The sequence below is a fragment of the Citrus sinensis genome, chromosome 9 (assembly GCF_022201045.2).
Source record: "Citrus sinensis cultivar Valencia sweet orange chromosome 9, DVS_A1.0, whole genome shotgun sequence".
Lineage (NCBI taxonomy): Eukaryota > Viridiplantae > Streptophyta > Magnoliopsida > Sapindales > Rutaceae > Citrus > Citrus sinensis.
This window is the reverse complement of record NC_068564.1, coordinates 30,945,590-30,964,185: the sequence shown is the minus strand read 5'-3', so window position 1 is coordinate 30,964,185 and position 18,596 is coordinate 30,945,590. Positions and strand designations below refer to the sequence as shown.

The 18,596-nt window shown below is 35.1% G+C and overlaps 2 protein-coding genes across 3 annotated transcripts; one reads left to right on the top strand and one right to left on the bottom strand.

The window, feature by feature from the left end:
• LOC102617069 (putative chloride channel-like protein CLC-g) lies at window positions 1–5,736 on the top strand. Of its 2 annotated transcripts, none has more exons than XM_006474341.4 (7): window positions 1–523; window positions 1,337–1,746; window positions 1,869–2,046; window positions 2,444–2,706; window positions 3,076–3,345; window positions 3,437–4,565; window positions 5,330–5,736. In XM_006474341.4, exons 2-7 carry the CDS (start codon window positions 1,337–1,339, stop codon window positions 5,462–5,464), a joined length of 2,385 nt encoding a protein of 794 aa, XP_006474404.1. In that variant the 5' UTR covers window positions 1–523; the 3' UTR covers window positions 5,465–5,736. The 2 variants fall into 2 exon arrangements, with proteins under 2 accessions (XP_006474404.1, XP_006474405.1); XM_006474342.3 differs by lacking the exon at window positions 1–523 and adding an exon at window positions 1,160–1,178.
• Window positions 5,737–6,295: 559 nt separating this feature from the next.
• LOC102617565 (calmodulin-binding receptor-like cytoplasmic kinase 3) lies at window positions 6,296–11,346 on the bottom strand (the record flags this gene model as incomplete). Its single annotated transcript, XM_025097415.2, has 8 exons — window positions 6,296–6,610; window positions 6,761–7,059; window positions 7,725–7,814; window positions 7,892–8,057; window positions 9,383–9,663; window positions 9,960–10,211; window positions 10,358–10,468; window positions 11,127–11,346. Coding segments are annotated over 8 exons (1,629 nt in total), but the record flags the coding sequence as incomplete, so codon positions are not given.
• Window positions 11,347–18,596: the final 7,250 nt, after the last annotated feature.

Here is an 18,596-nt window from a genome sequence, read left to right as displayed (position 1 = left end):
GTAGTGGTGGTTAATTCATTTTGATCCAGACGTACCGTGCTACACACGATCATTACCCTCTTTCGTGGCGCCCCTACCAGTCCGCCACCAGGACCAGCCGAATAGGCGAAGAAGCAGACTATCCTCTCTAGACAGGCCGACCATCACCGGTGAGGCTTCTTCTTTAATAGAAGAACCAACATAAAAGCGTTTCAAGACGCTATCTACCGATAAGAATACGAAACGGGAAACCCAAAAAAAAAAAAAAAAAGGTCCCCCCTTGTGCTTCGTCCAAACCGAAAACGGCTAGGGGTGGGGGAGAGAAGCCGAGCCTCTGATCGACCGGGACATATAAACAGTTGCGGGAATAGGGACAGATTTGAGATTCCGTAGCGGTAGGCGCCATCAATTCTTTGTTCGAACTTCGAACGAAGTTTCCGGAGTCCCAAAACTTGGCGCCACATGGGGACAACTGGATACGGATACAAGTGACGTGGATCTCGATTGCTCCAACAATTTGTTTGCATAGGAAAATTACGACAAGGTACTTTGCATTTTGCTTAAATACAAAAAAAAACGCTCTTATGCTTTTTTTTTTTTTTGGAAAAAAAAAAATGTGGTGAGAAGATCCGTTTATGATTTATCTCTCTCTTAAAAAGTATGCATTCTGCAATCTTGATTTAGTAACTAAAAATTAGTTATTTACACCGAGAAAATAATTGTTTTTTTAATGAGAAACAAACTTTCCATTTAAAAGGGAGTAATTTTTTTCAATGAGAAATAATAAACTTTCCATCTAAAAGTCAAATTGTAATGTCGAGAATTTAATAGAGAGATTTGAATATTATTTCATGAGTACGTTTTTTTTTTTAAGAGATAAAATAATTTTATTTTTTTTATTATTTACTTTTTTTTGTCTCGCTGTTCTCATGCGGAAAAGATATTACGTGTTTAAATTTGAACAAGATTCCCCTGAGAGAAAAAGTTGTTCTATTAAAACTAGGGAGAAAAAAAGAGAGAGAGAGAGAGAGAAAAAAACCAACAACTATAAATTAAAAAAAAATTGGAAAAACAAAAAGAATCGAACTTTATTGCACACGACAAAATACGTGCTGCCATGAGACCAGTGAGGTGTGACGTTTAAGAGAGCACGACTTAAACTGAAACGGAAAACTGAAGCTGAAAGTCTGAAACTCCAGGTGGAAATCTGTAATTGTAGCACTTTTCGTTTTCAGTTGTAGAATCCAACTCGCTCTCAAACTCCATCTCTTTCGACTTCAATTCAATTTAATTCCGCCTTCTAATCTTTTATAATCTCTCTGTACAATGGTAAATAAATAAATATAATCATCCACAGATGAAAACCCAACCACCAACAGAAAAGATGGCCACCGCTGCTGCTTTTGAAAACTTGAATACGGCGGGGGTGGAGGGAGGGCAGGACCCGGAATCATTGACGGTGCCTCTGCTGTCGCATCAAAGATCAAGATCGAGCATCAGCAACTCAACTTCCCAAGTAGCGCTTGTCGGGGCTGATGTGTGCCCCATCGAGAGTCTTGACTACGAGATAGCTGAGAATGATTTCTTCAAGGAGGATTGGAGGACACGTGGCAGAAACCAGATGATTCAGTACATATTCATGAAGTGGTCGCTTTGCTTCTTGATTGGTTTGATTGTTGGCCTCATTGGCTTTTTAAACAATCTTGCCGTTGAGAATATTGCCGGCACCAAATTTGTTGTTACTTCCAATATGATGCTCGCCAACAAGTATTTATATACATGCTCTCACTCTTGATTTAATTTAATTTAATTTTTATTTATTTATTTATTTATTTATTTATAGTGATGATGATGTAATTATAATTGTGGTGGGTTTGTTGTCGTTACAGGTTTGGAATGGCGTTTCTGGCCTTCTCAATTCCGAATTTAGTACTTACTCTGTTTGCGTCTATTGTTACGGCTACTGTTGCGCCGGCGGCAGCTGGTTCCGGCATACCGGAAGTGAAGGCTTACCTTAATGGTGTTGATGCCCCGGGAATATTGTCGTTTCGGACTTTGGTTATTAAGGTACGTTTGTTTATATTATTCATACTTAATTGGTTGATAAGCCATGCTTTAAGGCGGTATCGTGATTGTTTATGTAAATGGTGAGGGATACATGTTGGTTACTGCTTGCTTTTTCATGTTAGCTTTCAGAAGGGCTTCGTGAGTATGTTAATTTGGATAGAGTTGTAGGCTTCAAAATTACTCAGTCACTACTAACTCTGGTATCTCAGTCTCTTCTCTGATTTTCTTTTGATGGTAGTTTTTATACATTAATAGGATTCTTTGTTTTATCTGACCAAACTTGCTGAAAGTCTTTGGATATTCTATTCTACACTAGGATAAATGTTTCATGTACCTTTTAAGTTAAGTTTATTGTTTTCTAAAGTAAAGGTATCTTTCATGTTTGTTCAATGTGCAGATAATTGGAAGCATTTCTGCTGTTTCATCTTCTCTTCTAGTTGGAAAAGCAGGACCCATGGTGCATACTGGTGCATGTGTTGCATCCCTACTGGGGCAGGGTGGGTCAAAGAAATATGGCTTAACATGGAAATGGTTACGCTTTTTCAAAAATGACCGAGACCGGCGAGATTTTGTAACATGTGGGTCAGCAGCTGGTATTGCTGCCGCTTTTCGTGCTCCAGTTGGTGGTTTGCTGTTTGCTATTGAAGAAATGGCATCTTGGTATACCAATCTACCCATCTCAACTTCCTTTCATTGTCTTTGGAAGTCATTTTTTATTTGTTGCTTTAAAATATATATATATATATAAAAAAAAAGAATTACCACAATTTCATTTGCTTAAAATTTAGAAATTCCCATTTTTCTGGTATTGCTATGTTAAGTTAATGTTTAGCTAAGAATCCTTCATGGTTCATGCTTTTGGTATGCTGAGGGAAAGTAGAATGGTTTGCCAAGATCATCCATCGTTCTATTAGCAACAGCACATTTTCAGCAGATCTCCATGAGTGGGTATAAAACATGGATTCTTCGGTTCTCCTTGTAAAGGTGGATTCTTTAATATTTACTGGATATGAAAATTTTATCTTGCAGGTGGAGAAGTGCCCTTCTATGGAGAGCTTTCTTCACAACAGCTATTGTTGCAATTCTGCTCAGAGCTTTTATTGATATTTGTAAGAGTGGCAAGTGTGGGCTATTTGGCACAGGGGGACTGATAATGTATGATGTATATTCAGCAGATGCTTCATATCACCTAGCTGATGTTCCCCTTGTGCTTCTCCTTGGAGTTGTAGGAGGCATATTGGGAAGTTTGTACAATTTTCTTTTAGATAAGGTTCTCCGGATTTACAACTTCATTAATGAGTAAGCAATTGGAGAAAAAATAAAACTTTTTCAGTATCTGATCTAATATTTGTTTGGGAAGCTCATTTCCATTATGTTTTTCCTTTTCCAGGAAGGGTATTGCTCCTAAAATTTTTCTTGCTTGCACAATATCCATTTTGACATCGTGTCTTCTTTTCGGATTACCATGGCTTGCATCTTGCCGTCCTTGTCCATCTGATGCATCGGAAGCATGTCCAACAATTGGCCGGTCTGGAAACTACAAGAAATTTCAGTGCGCTCCTGGTTATTATAATGATCTTGCTAGCCTAATATTCAATACAAATGATGATGCTATCAGAAACCTTTTCAGCAAGGACACTGATAAGGAGTTTCAGCATTCATCAATGCTCATATTTTTTGTCACATGCTTTTCTCTTAGTGTTTTAAGCTATGGGATTGTTGCTCCTGCCGGTCTTTTTGTTCCTGCTATTGTTACGGGAGCATCCTATGGACGGTTTGTTGGAATGTTAGTTGGTTCACACTCAAATCTTAATCATGGCCTTTATGCTGTGCTGGGTGCTGCTTCATTTCTTGGTGGATCCATGAGGATGACAGTTTCTCTATGTGTTATTATCCTAGAACTAACTAATAATCTACTATTGCTGCCTATGATAATGCTGGTTCTTCTCATTTCCAAGACTGTAGCAGATGCTTTCAATGGCAATATATATGACCTGATAATGAAGGCAAAGGGATTTCCTTATCTGGAAACTCATGTTGAGCCTTACATGAGACAGCTGACGGTTGGTGATGTAGTTACAGCCCCTCTTCAGCTGTTTCATGGAATTGAGAAGGCTGGTAATGTAGTTCATGTTCTCAGAACTACAAGGCATAACGGATTTCCTGTAATTGACGAGAATCCACTTTCCGAGACCCCAATTCTCTATGGTTTAATCCTTCGAGCCCACCTCATTACACTGTTAAAGAAGAAAGCTTTCTTGCCCACTCCAAATCCAACTGTCAATGATGCTTTCAGTCAGTTCTCAGCAGTGGATTTTGCAAAAAGGGGCTCCGGCAATGGTGACAAAATAGAAGATATCGAATTATCAGAGGAAGAGATGGAGATGTATGTAGATTTGCATCCGTTCGCAAATGCATCGCCTTATACAGTTGTGGAGACAATGTCACTGGCTAAGGCTCTCATTCTTTTTCGAGAAGTTGGTTTGAGGCACTTGCTGGTGATACCTAAGATCTCCAATGTAAGAGACTCTATCCTTTTGCTTACCTTTTATTCTTTTTTTACTTGGTCCTGAACTACATCAGCTATCTTTAGTTTATTCTGTCAAGTTTCATTCTTGAACCACGTCCAAATGGTAATATGATTCTCCACATATCCAATTTATTGTGTGCTGAGTGGTTCTCCTTTTTACTGGTCATGATTCCTCGATTACACAATGTGCTTTATTCGAGTTAGAACTATTGTTGGGTCATTTTCAAAAAGTTCAAAATTTTGAAATTATTTGTTATATGCTTTGAAGCCTGACTTGGAGGTCTCCTCTTTGAAACTACGGAAATGTCCATACTATATGAATCAAATTATATAAGCCATAAGAAGAGGATCTTTGTTATTAATATGTGTATTTGTACGGCATGTGTTTGGACCTGTGTGGATAGTCTGTTGGTTGACATGTTATCTTACCTGTGAAGAGGCCTGTTGCACTGTTTCCTAGGAGCTAAGCTTTTAGAATGATCGATTACTCAACTTGTTAGACTTGCAATCATTTTATCTGTCCAATTTTATGGGCCAGTTCGGTTACTGCTATGGATATTTCTGAAGTAAATTATTTGATCCCCTAAGCGCATTGCCCTTGTGTTTGCAGTTGTGGGGTTTGCAGTTTCTTCTTATTGTCCTTGCATGAGCACCATCTCTTCTTTTGCTTTGCTGCGGAATGGTGTGGTTTTATTGATAGTTTCTGACAATCATATGTGTCCCATTAGTAATTCAACTGCTACTTAATTGCAGGGATCACCGGTTGTGGGTATCCTGACAAGGCACGATTTCATGCCAGAACATATATTGGCTTTGAATCCTTTGCTGGCAAGGAGCAGGTGGAAAAGATTGAGGATTCGCTTCCCGCCTTCATTAAAACTGTTTTAGCAAATCTCAGTCATCACTCATCGCACACACTCGAAAATCGAAGCTTCTAAATAATGTTCTTGAGCCGCACAAAGCTCCTGAATCATGCAAAGGTAGGGGTGGTGCCATTTTTTCTTTTATTTATTGAAGGCAGTGCTGAAGAGGAGGCAGTGTTCTTTTTGGTGTATTAGTAGTAGATTACATTTTTTGTAATCAATTTTGCTTTGGTGAAATGTATATATGCATTTAGTAAACTTTTTAAGATAATTTTGAATTGTCCGCCCTTCCTATTATGCTGATAGTCAGATAATCTTAGCCTGTTAGGATGAGTTTCTTTTCCAGCAAAATAAATAAATAAATATGATGAGAGTAAGGATTTGAGTCTCTATAAAAATATTATGAGAGTTAATTTCAGTCCTCTTTCAATATCAAATAATTGAGTAAAGACGATTTCTCTCTTACGAAATATTAGTAGAGTGGACACTCCTCTAATATTAGAGAGGGTTTAAAGAATTTGGACAAAAATTCAAATGAATACATGTCAAGAGGAGGTTCCAGTTGTATAATTTATTTGTAAATATTAATTGTAATAATTAATATAATATCTGATATAATATTAATAATAATCCTGTATAAGAGTATTAAAAATAAATAAATAAATAAATAAATAACATTTAAAAAAAAAATGTTTGTCAACGAGTAGGCCAACAGCAAAGAGACGTACAAAGAAGAGATGCCCCATTTCCTGCTGACACTTGCCATAAGTTTGCAATTATCTTTGTAATAACAATTTGAAGAAACAACTTAAAAAAAAAAAAACATAAAAACCGGAAAGCCAAAGAACAAGTGATGTTGAGATGCTGCAAATGACCATATTCCCTTTCTCTTTTTGGTTTTCATTTTTTACAACAAAGCTAAAATAAAATTAAGAGCAAAACCACGCTCAAATTTATATTGCTACCCTTTCTTTACGCTCTTAAGGGAGTCTGCTCTAATTGCCCATAACTGCTCTCCAACTGATTTCATGTCCGGCCGATCATTTCGTATTGGAGCTGCACACTGAATTGCCAAACCAAACATTTTGGTAAGTATCTCCATACTGATTACTTCCTTAATTGAAGGATCCACCATATCCAATAGGTTTCCTTCATTGTATCTCTTGAAGGCCTGCACAACGAAAACAATATATACTTTTAAGGATCCAACATATCCAACAAGTTTCTGTTGCATGAAAGGGCAATTACCATTATTCCATGCAGATTTAGCTTACAAGCAATCTGTCAGAATCAAAATATTGTCAAAAGAAGACAATCTTACCCATCTAAGGGTCACCCGCTCTTCAGGTGGTCTCTTCAACTCTACAGGACGGCGTCCAGTTAGAATCTCAAGAAGTAAAACCCCAAATGAGTATACATCACTCTTGGTGGTGAGTTGATAGGTCTTCATATATTCAGGATCAAGATAACCAACTGTTCCTTTCACTTTGGTTGAAATGTGCGTTCGATCAGAATCCATTGGACCAAGCCTTGCAAATCCAAAATCAGCCACTTTTGCTCTCATACTCTCCGTCAGAAGGATGTTGGATGACTTCACATCTCGATGGATAATTTGCTTCTCTATTCCAAGAAAAGATATAAAATTGGCCATTTGTTAATAAAAGAAAATACAGAATTGATGAAATGAGCATGAGAATAGAATTAATTACTGAGGGCTAACAGAGGGATAAGAAAGTTGCAGCTGCAATTGTAGGATTTCTCAATGGATTAGGAAGACCACCACTTACTACAATCATGCAAAATATCATAGAGGTAGTGCCATTGATAAGAATATAAATGTAGAAGTCAATAACTTAGTTATGAATTGCAATACAATCATAAAGATTTATGAAATAAAAGGTCTGATAATGATTTTCTCTTTTCATCTTATAGGCAATACTAAGATCTGACACTTAAAAGTAGAGACCAATTGTTTTGCATCAAAACTCAAAAGGCTGCATTTACAATGGAAACAGAGTCAAGAACAGAATCTAATTGAGACTTGAACAAAATTAAGGCAAGTTTCATTCCGTCATTGCAATTTGATTCAAGGTCAGTTATCATTAACCCTACCAATAAGTTTGAAGTATTACACCAATAATTCCAGACAATACAGTACATTCAACATAGTTTTTCTTCCCCTTTTGTTCTACAGTTGGTCATTAGGTGTTAATAATAACAAAATGCAATTCTAGATGATAAATTGATAATCTTAGAAACTATTAACCAAGTCCAAAAATTTTCACCTGCATATAAATGGAGATATGTTAGTCCATGGGCAACATCAATAGCTATCTCAAGCCGCTGATTAAAATCCAGGGTTTTTCCATACTGACCTGTCCAAAGAAAGAAAGAAACAGCAAAAATGTTAGCATTCGCAATCTGGTTAAATAGCAAATTTTAGCAATCTTACCATCCAAATGTTCTCTAAGTGTACCATTTGGTACGAACTCTGTTATAATAAGGCGCTCATTTCCCTTATCAACAAAACCAAGTAGCTTCACTAGATTCCGATGATCAATTTTGGATAGAAGTTCAACTTCACTACTGAATTCGGTTTGCAGGTTCTCAAACTGCTCCTGTACAAGTGAGATGAATAAAACCAGAAAATTCAGTTATCTAAGATCATTCATTTGACAAAACCAGTGATAAGAAGAAAGCTAATTTCCCATGATCATTCATTTGATCAGAAGATCAACTTCTGACATGTGCATGTTCATTACCAATACAATCAATTTAGAAACATAAGGTTAAGGAGAACTGAAAATTAGGCAACGTTATCCGGTAAAAGGAGACTTATAATGCCACAATATAAGGACTCCTTTATCGAATAAATAAATATTAACCATGTCATCAACTTATGGCTTTAGAATATATTAACTCTGGTTCATCCTACATTTCCACCATTATTTATAAGATAACTTGATAAACTTTTGTTCTCCGGCCCCTCCAGTCACAGCATTTATCATTCAAACCTGCGTAGCTGCCACTCTTTTGAATGATTTCAAACCATAGCAAGTTTAGGCTGCAAGGGGCCACTACTGCCTCAAAATTTTATTTTCTTTCTCCTTTTATGCCCATAACCTTGCAAGAGTCAGGACTCAGACTCTTATTGAAATTAAGCAGCCTCACCTAACCCTTCGGAGTAAATAAGGTACTAACCCAAAAGATGATATTACTAGCACTAAAATGGACTTGTAAAGCCCACATGACTCTCTACCTATGGGATAACAAATTGATATTGAACTGTTAACCAAGCTGATTGAGTCTATCTCCCAACATGTTCAAAACCTTTAAGCAAATGTCTACAGTGAGATCTTTAAATAAGTCATGGTTAACCAAACCTATGGTTCCTCCCTAGAACATAATCAATATAATAGAGGTCTAAGGATGTGTTTGGGATTAAGGTTGGACAGCTGTAGCTTAAAAGTTACAGCTCTAAAGTGTTTGATAAACACTAACTGCTGTAACTTAAAAGTTATGTTGATATGATTTTTCAATTGTATAATGAAAGATCTATTATATCTTTAATAATTTTGTCAAAATTATTATTTAAAATTTATATTTACTACATACTATTAACTTTTTCTTCATAGTTACAACTTTTTTTTCTATAGCAATTGTAACTTAAAAGTTACAACACCTCAATCCCAAACAAGACATAATTCTAAAGGCACTCTATGCCTAGAATACCACCCATCCAAGGTTCAAGAGGCCCAATGCCATGTACTCTAGAAAAGAACTCCTAGGTAGTAGAGTCAACCCAATAATATAGGAGCCTTGATATGGATATCTCCCATAAGATAAACTTCACCAACCAAGGAGAAAGAATTCCCAAAAATATTAAAATGGTGAAAAACTATGGCACAAGAAGAATTGCCAAACATATGGAGGACTGCCTTACCTTCTTTGCTCGTTTAATGGCGACCAGCAGGCCATCTTCTAGCTGGGCCTTGTAGACAGTTCCAAAGCCACCTTCACCAATTCGTAGTGATGGTGAGAAATTACGGGTAGCTTTGACAACCTGACTCATATTGAGATGTACAGATCCAATTCTATTAAGTTTTGGAGACATTGTGAATCTAGAAGGACTAGGTGGTACCCTCATTGGACTTGGTGGAACCTTATCAGCACCAGAAACCTTTTCAGAACCAGAATTCACGTCTAAGGAGGAAGCAGAATCCACTGCAAGAACAGAATTGTTTCTCTGTTAATATAGCATCGAGAATCAAGAATGCCAATTGTGACATGATTTACATAAAACATAAGCTAGCCAAGTTATCACCAAAAAGAGGAAATGAAGACTAAGAATACAGTAGAATAGTAGATGAATAAATTGTACATGCCATTACAGGGGATTCTTAATTAAAAAAAATCATTCAGTTGTATAGCTGCATAAAATTGTGAAGCATATCTGGAGCTATAAATGGTTAGAATTTTGTCATCATGACATTGTATGAGATTCCTATAAGAAGGCTTACTTGAATTTGGGTCCCTGGCAAGAACAGTGTGGGCAGTTGCTTTCCGTTTTTTATAAAAGCAAGGACAGAGAAGAGCACAAGACATGACGAACAATCCAGTTGCAGCTATCCCAACCTTTTTGGTAGTTGAAAGAGATCCAGAATAGTTCTTCTCTTCTCTAGGATGGAAATTTTGACCAGCATCATGGGTTTTCGGTTCTTCCTTCACCTCCTTTTGTAAATTTTTTCTTCCAGGACTGAAAGACAACTTGGCTGAGAAAAGGTAATAGATATTAAAGCTCCAAAATTTTTATCACAAACATAGACCAAACTTCATAGAGCTACACATTTGTGATACTGATACTATAGCACATCTTTTAAATGTAAAATCCAAACCAACATTTCATATAAGTACATACCTAGTGAGAGGTCCAACCCGCAGTAATCACTTCCAGAATAGCCTTCAAACCTTTGACTGTATTGCAAACCCAGACGCAAAGATTCCCCAAAATTGCAGAAATAGCAGGAAACTAAAAACAGCACCAACCATTCTCAGGATTTCCATCTTTGCAAATGAATAGACGGGGAGAGCATCTCTATATATGGAAAGGCAACCAAGAAAAGTGGAGAAGATGCGGAAAATACAAAACTATGGCCCCACAACCATACCAAACTGAACCACAGTCATGTTTAACAAACAATCCTTGAATTCAAGGTTTAAACTATAAAGTGCTCTCGTACGGCAATCAAAGAGAGAAACTCAATCAAATTCTTGAAAACAGATATTTATATTAAGCAGGCAAGTTCCATTTCTCACAACCACAGCAAAATCCTAACAAAGTCTATGGGACTCAACCCACCAAATTGATTGACAAGTTGAATCACTAGCAAGTAGCAACATCTAAGTCTCAGCATCCAGATGGCCAAACTGAAAAAATAAACAAATAAGCTAAAAAAAAATTCCTCAAATCTAAACCCCAAAAACTCAAAAATCAAAATTAAACTTCATTCACAATCATCTAGTTCAACAAACCACAAACTGAAGCTAACAAGAAACTAAAACACCTCCAACTTCACAATTCAAGCCAAAAAAACCACAAAAAAAAAGAAAGAAAAATCTTTCTTAGCAACTAAGACCTTCAAGTGCTAAAAAAATGAAAAAAAAAAAAAAAGTGAAAGAAACAGAACCTGGAAGGAGCAAAATTTGATGAAATATCAAGACTGCTTTCTCGTGGAAGAAATATCGAAAAAAAGTAAAAGACAGGCTTCCCTTCTCTGTTGTCGTCTCTGTGGAATAAGAAGAAGAAAGGTGGTGGGCTCTTGATGTTTTGTTTTTTTTTTTTGAGAAGGGCTCTTGATTATTTTGAATGAATAATGGATGTGGGCTCACGGCCGTCTCAGCTCGTTTTTATATTTGATATTATCATGATATCATGCAATTACCATAATTGCCACTACGGACAAATGCTTGAGGCTTTGGGATTTGCTTTGCACAAGGTTGACCGCTGGGGATCCTTCGGTCGTTCGTCATCAACCATCGTCACATCGGTTATTGCCCGGATGCCTCCTCAGGGTTATTTTAGTCATTGTCATTGGTCAGTAAGAAAAGTAGGCGGTAATTACGGTTATTGATTGCTGGCTGGCGGGATCAAAGCGACTATGTCTTCCGATTGCGACACGTGGATGCCTGACAAGCAGAGGATCAATGGGACTGTCTTAGGAGTGAGGCACCTGATCCCTGCTTACAGTAGAAGTATCGAAGAAGTACAACGAATGTGAAATGGCTTCACGTGCAGTTGAATATTCAAGTACTCGACGGCAGCAATCCCCATTGGAAGACTATTACTAATAATTGATGGACCCCTCAGGTTACGTTAATCATAACTTACGTTCACACACAGCTACAGTACTTATGGTGGAATCCGCTACTATTAATGTGTGTCGCCTACGTTACATAGCACTGGCCATAATTGATTTATAATCAAATTAATTTTTTGTCCTCTTCTTTTGTTCAACAACAACAACAACAAAGCCATCTCTATCGTTGTCATTCGTTGAACTGTGCACATCTTCAAACCACAAAACCTAAAGAAGTAAAGATTACTTATGGCAAAATTCCAAAATAAAAATAACAAAGTCTTCTGCTTGCGCACGACACAATCTATAAATATATTTAGAGTAAATTTAAAATTAATGTTGGACAACTGTAGTTACAACATTAAGGTGTTTGATAAACACTAACTGCTGTAACTCAGAAGCTATATTGATATGCTGGAAAATCTATTATATCTTTAATAATTTTTATCAAAAATATTATTTAAAATTTATATTTACTATATATTATTAACTTTTGTTTCATAATTATAATTTTTTTTCGCAGCAAATATAACTTAAAAGATACAGCACATCAATTCCAAAACAGGATTTTAGAATTCATCACATATCTAGATTGTTTTTATTTTTATTTTTTAAAATTATAAAATAATAACAATCTAATTTTGTGTCTACTTAAATTTTTTTTTTACTAATTTAAATGGCTGAAATGCATATAAAAAGTTAAATTTTTTTTAATACCTGCTCTCTTACCATATAATTCAAAAATTTACACCCATACGGCATATATATTTACTGTAGTATAGCACATATATATCAGAATTCTAGATCTGTAATGGCTCGGATATGCTTCCACACATACATGAAAGAAAATCTTTTCCAATTTTTTTTTTTAATTTTGGGTTCACAGTAGGGCATGTCCTTTACCATTCAGCAATTACGTGGTTTCCAGCGATAGCATCTTTTACTTTCAAATAAAAAAGATATTATTTACAACTGGTAAATAAACAAAAGAATGTTGATACTACATGCATCTGCGGCCAATGAGGTACTCATATCTATCACGAACTCTCTTGTCGAGTTTAAACCATATTAAAAATTAATTAACATTTTCTACGTGCTTGTTAAAGGTAGTTCATATAATCATTCATTCATGTGCGGGTTAAAATTAAATAAATTAATACTCAACTGCTAGCGAGTCTGTACACTGTTACATTATTTTAACTACTCTTATATATATATATATATATATATACACACACAAACACACACAACATCTTTCAAAGAGGAAAACACCAGGAAGCGGCCTATAGAATGAAAATAGATCATAATAATCAAATGATTCGAGTCATCAAATTAATAGTCAAGGAGTGGCCGTAAGCTTTTTGTTCCTCTCTTTTTTCTCTTTTCCTTAATTTCAAATTTCATACGCTCTTACTTGAAGGAGTTTCAAATTTACAATCAATTTTTCCATACTCGGTCTATGAAACTAGAGACAATTTTTTGCTACAGAAGTTTGTTTTAAGAATTTTTCAGAGGTAATGGAGCAGTTGGTCACTCTTGTGAGTTGTGTTACCATTAGTATTATTTTCTTCTTCTTCTTTTTTAATGAATTTGAATCCAATATTTATATTATTTATGGTCTTTGTTGAAAACGTTCATGCTTGCTCGCAAGTTCTTCCTCTCCCCTCTCTCTTAAATCCATGAATGGTTTCTATTATCTCTAGACAGGACTTAGATTTCTTTAAAAAGCAAATTTTATCTTTTAAGTGATGAAAGCTTAAAGAGTCCCTAATGGGCTAGTGTGTTCAGGCCCAGTCCGTTGTTGTATTACGGCTTGCAGTTGTTTCTTTTAAGTCCTAACAATACAATTACTAAGACGTATAATGTGACTGCCGATAAGTTTTGACAAATTATTTTTCTCCAAAATTTCACGTTTATTTGTATACATTTTCAGCTGCGAAATCAGTTAAATTATCTTCTGATATGCCTTCTTTAAGAGAATTTTTTTTTTCTTTAAAAAAAATCTTCTTGTAAGATACTTAATAAGCATTTTATTTCGAGAAAGTATTTGGAAGCACTTTACTTGAAAAAAAAGAAAGGAAAAGTGGTGTCCAAAATGTTTTCTTTTCCCCTCGGAGAAATTTCAGAATCACAGATTCTTCAAACCGCCATCAACGAGCATCACATCAAAGAGAATCAAGAACTTGTTCACTATACTCCTCCAGTTGCATTTTCAGAATTAGATATTAACCCTAGGCCTAAATTAATGGGCCCCAAAGTCCACATCACAAGTAGCCTAAAACTTGTATGTATGTGTGTGTCTATATATATATATATTTATATATAGATAGAGAGAGAGAGAGAGAGAGGGGGGAGAGATGTGAAAGATGAATGATCATAAACCATTAAGCTATCGAGCTTTAGTAATAGCAACGGAGCGGGTTTGGGGCGTAGATCATAATCCCCAAACCCGTACCCAATTTGGAAACAATTCCCGAACCCACCTAGGGATGGCAATGGGGAGGGGAGGGGAGGGGACCAATCTCCCCATACCCATCCCCGATATTTTGCATATGTCCCCGTCCCCTCCCCGTCCCCGTCAGAATTACTTGAGAGAATCCCCATTTCCTCCCCGAATAATAACAGGGGATCCCCGAGGGTCCCCGATCCCCGAATAACTAATAGTCTAATACATTATTTTTATTTTTGATTTTAAATTAATCATATTAAAATAAAAAATTCAGATAAAAATAAAGTTCAAAATATATCTTACATTAATATTGATCCATTACAAAGTCACATTCAAAATATAAATTATTAAAATAATTATAAAACAATGAAAATAATATAAGTAAAATAACTTATAAGTGCAAATATTAATAACTGTATAATATAATCACAATGTAAAATAAACTCATATTGTTATTGTAAGCTCGTAACCAACTTTGACAGCACATTAAGGCCTCCAATGTGCTTGGATGAAGTTTGTTATGGTGTGGGCTCACAACTCTACCACCGGTGCTAAAAGCTGATTCAGAAGCAACTGTTGTAATTGGAATTGCCAAAATATCTCTAGCAATTCGAGCTAATGTAGGATACCTATTAGCATTTAATAATATAAAATATTTTGATATTTATTATTTTTAACAATATTTATAATTTTGTTATTTATTTATTAGTAATTTTAAAAATAAAAATAAAAATAAAAATAAAAATGGGGAAATGGGTAGGGGATGGGGATTCCACCTCATCCCCGTCCCCTCCCCGAATAAAAAATTGGGTATAAAATTATCCCCGTACCCTCCCCGAATGGGAAAAATCCCCGAGGGTACCCGTCCCCGTGGGGATTTTTGCCATCCCTAAACCCACCCCATAACTGACAAAAATTTGATTGGGGGTAATTCAGGGATGTCCCCAATAATCCCTTAACTAGGTGGGAATTAAAATGGGGACTCGATCCCCAATTTTAAAAAAATTTAATAATTTTAAATTTTTAGATTTTTTCAAAAAAAATTAATGATTGTATAAATATTTGAAACATAAGTTTATCCTGAACTTAAATCGTTGGTTGTACTGCAATTCCATTGAAAAAAAAAATTACAGAAAAAAGCATGAGTCTCGCGGATCCATGGAGCGATGAAAGAAACTATGTTGAAAGTAATAAAATAATAATAAATTCTATAATTGAAAAATAATATCATATTAGGTCGGAGACAGACTCAACGGAGCCTATGACGTTCATGGCTCAGGATCCGACTTCCAACACCACCAACGATTTCTTAACGGTCTCCATCACTAATCACTAATTCTTATGTTTAATTTCGGAGATCTCAAATTCATGCTAGGTTATAATATGAATTTTGACATTTTCTTCTATTGGTTCAAAAATTGAAGCCCATTAAACTCAAATGCAAAAGTGAGAAATGAGAGCAGTGGCGAAGCTTGGCCTTCCGGTGTTGAACGCCACGTCCGGGAGGGGGGAAGCCCCATTGGAGACTTGGCGGTGCCTATATGAGTAACTCACCGTGAGTTTAGATCTAGTGTTTTAGTTTAGTTTTTTTTTATTATTCAATTTAACATATGTATTTTTCTTAATATCTGATTAAATTTAAATACATTTTATATTTTTTTTAAATATCATATTTTGGGTTTAAATTTGGGTTCAGAACCCTATAAAATCCTCGAAACTCAAACTCAAAATATATTTGAAGCTTGGGTTTATCCCCGTAATAGACTCATTTTTTATTTTAGAATATTTTACAGGGCCATAACTTACCCAAATTGATCAGGGGCCCACAGGAATGTTGCCATCCATATCGAGCTTTATTTAGCACCATCGTTGGCGCATAATGCCAAATGAAAATAAAATTAAATTAAAAAAAAATTCACCTTATAGTAAAATATAGATATTTATTTATTACAATCGTCAAAATTTATTAATTAATCCATCAATAGATGAAGTTTGTCCATTCAAACTGCATTTCGAAGATAGTTTTTATGCGTGTGACCCTAATTTATAAGTTTTGGTTTCTATATGTGTGCCTCTTAATTTATAAGTTTGTTGGGACCAAATTATCGGCGTTTAGATTTCAGATTTGAAGACGGTCGCATGCACTGCCACATGCCCCTATCAATAGCCGTGATTTGTTTGCATAGAAGAAGCACTTGCTGTCAAATCAGCTCTGTACGTACGGAAATTCATAATCGTTAACCCATCTGTGTAACGTACGTGCAACAATTCCATTTCTAGAGTGAGCTTCCATCACAGCTTATTAGTTATTTCTTTAAATTCTCACAATCATGACTTTTTTTTTTTTTTTTTTGGAAGAAAACTATTGCTCATGCTATTTATACCTAACAAATTACTAAGATTAATTTATATCAATTCTGATATGACACCGTTCAGATTTTTTAATATTTTTAAATATTTGAGAGATGTCTAATTTTCCTCCTGAGAAAAAGACTGCCTTCACTCAAACTCTGAGACTCCAAAAAAATAAAATTTAAATTAAACTCTTACAATACATCTGTCGGGCTCAAATTACTTTCCTCACATTTGTGAGGAAATGGCTCTAGCCACTTGGACTTAGCCCAAGTGGTTCACAATCGTGACAGTTAATGCCAAAATTTTCAGCTTTTTTTTCCCCTTCTACTAAAAGTTAATTGCCTTGCACATGCATGCTCTACATCTTCCACATGCATTTCGGTATTCTATCGCTGTCAAGGCCAAACAACTTTGCTTTGAATTTGTCCAATTTTTAATAATAATGGTATATACATATTTGTGGAAGCTTTATTTTCATCGGATCAAATTGTTCATCGTAAAAAATTGTACATGGTTCATTTGTTCTTCTGTAATTTTAATTGATATTTATAGGGAAGCGGTGGCTTTTTCGTCATTTTAACAGCTCTCTATTAATGTTCTCATCTCAAGAAAGGGTTGAATATAAACAGACAAAAATATGAAGATAAAACAATGGAAAAAAATATTATAAAAGAGTGTTAATAATGTAATAAGAATGTGCCAAAAAGGCACAAGAATCTTATCAGCTCTAGTAACTTAATTTCTCATTTCTTTAACGTTTTCATTTCAAAAAGTGCATGCATAAATGAGGAAAAAAATGAAAATAAATTGATGAAATTTAATTTTAAAAAAAAAGAAAAAAATGCAACGAAAAGTGGTAGAAAATAATAAGAGTATCGTCACTTCTGATGATTCTGTCATTTTAGTCGCTTTCTCTTAATATTTTCATCTCAATAAAATAAAGAGAAGAGATTAATATATGTATATATATACAGGGGCGGATGCAGTGTAGGACTAGCGGGGGCTCAAGCCCCCACTGAAAAAAAAAACCCCTTTTTATTTAAAAGAAAAATTAATAAAATTTTAAATAATCCCAGTTAAATTATCAAATAGCCCCGCTCTTTCAATTTCTACTGCCACAGTAAAGAAAATATTTTCAGCAATGAAATTTGTGAAGAATGAACTTCATAATCAGATGGGAGATGAATAGATAAATGATAATTTGATTGTTTATGTAGAAAAATATGTATTTAATAGTGTTGATAATGAGTCTATTGCACAACGTTTTCAAACTATGAAATCGCGTAGAGAATAATTGTAAATGTGTTATAAAAATTTTTATATATTCAAGTTTCAAATTTTACATTTTGCTGTTATTTAATTTTAGCCCCCAGTAAATTATTTTTCTAGATCCGCCACTGTATATATATATATATATATATATATATATATATATATATATATATATATATATATATATATATACAGTGATTCTGATACAAATTTAAGTAGTATTATCCAACAGAATAATTTCTGTAATACTAACTTAAATACAATCGGAAAGCAGTTGACTAGGATAGAAAACCAAATCCAGAAGTCAACCATTACTGTTCCATCAATTTCTCCTATTCCAACAAAATCAGATTCTGACAAAAAGCTTAAGGAACCTATTTTCAAACCCTTTCAGGTTTCGAAAACTAGCCAAAAGCTTGTTCAAGAGTCAAAATCAGATTTTGCTAAAGCCATTAGAGAACAATTAGATAGGATAGAAGCTGCTTCTTCCTCATCTAGCAAAGTTCAGATAGCCCCTGATACTCCTCAATCTAGCAAGATTGGAGTATTAGAGAAAGATGACCAAACTTCTATAGCCTCTTCGGACGTAGAAGCCTTCCAAGAGGAACCCACTCCTAAAGCCAACAAAATCCATTGGGAATTAGCCCTTCCCGCTGTCAGGACTCCACCGGATCTAGCAATAGATAATAGACCAAGTGCATTAAATCAATCTCGGTATAATGCAT

What these genes read in the sequence shown, in the direction of transcription:
- LOC102617069 (XM_006474341.4), top strand. Translation starts at nt 1,337, where the DNA reads ATGAAAACCCAACCACCAACAGAAAAGATGGCCACCGCTGCTGCTTTT. An exon ending in TTCGGACTTTGGTTATTAAG is followed by an intron (nt 2,047 to 2,443) that starts GTACGTTTGTTT and finishes TTCAATGTGCAG; the next exon opens with ATAATTGGAAGCATTTCTGC. An exon ending in ATTTACAACTTCATTAATGA is followed by an intron (nt 3,346 to 3,436) that starts GTAAGCAATTGG and finishes TTCCTTTTCCAG; the next exon opens with GAAGGGTATTGCTCCTAAAA.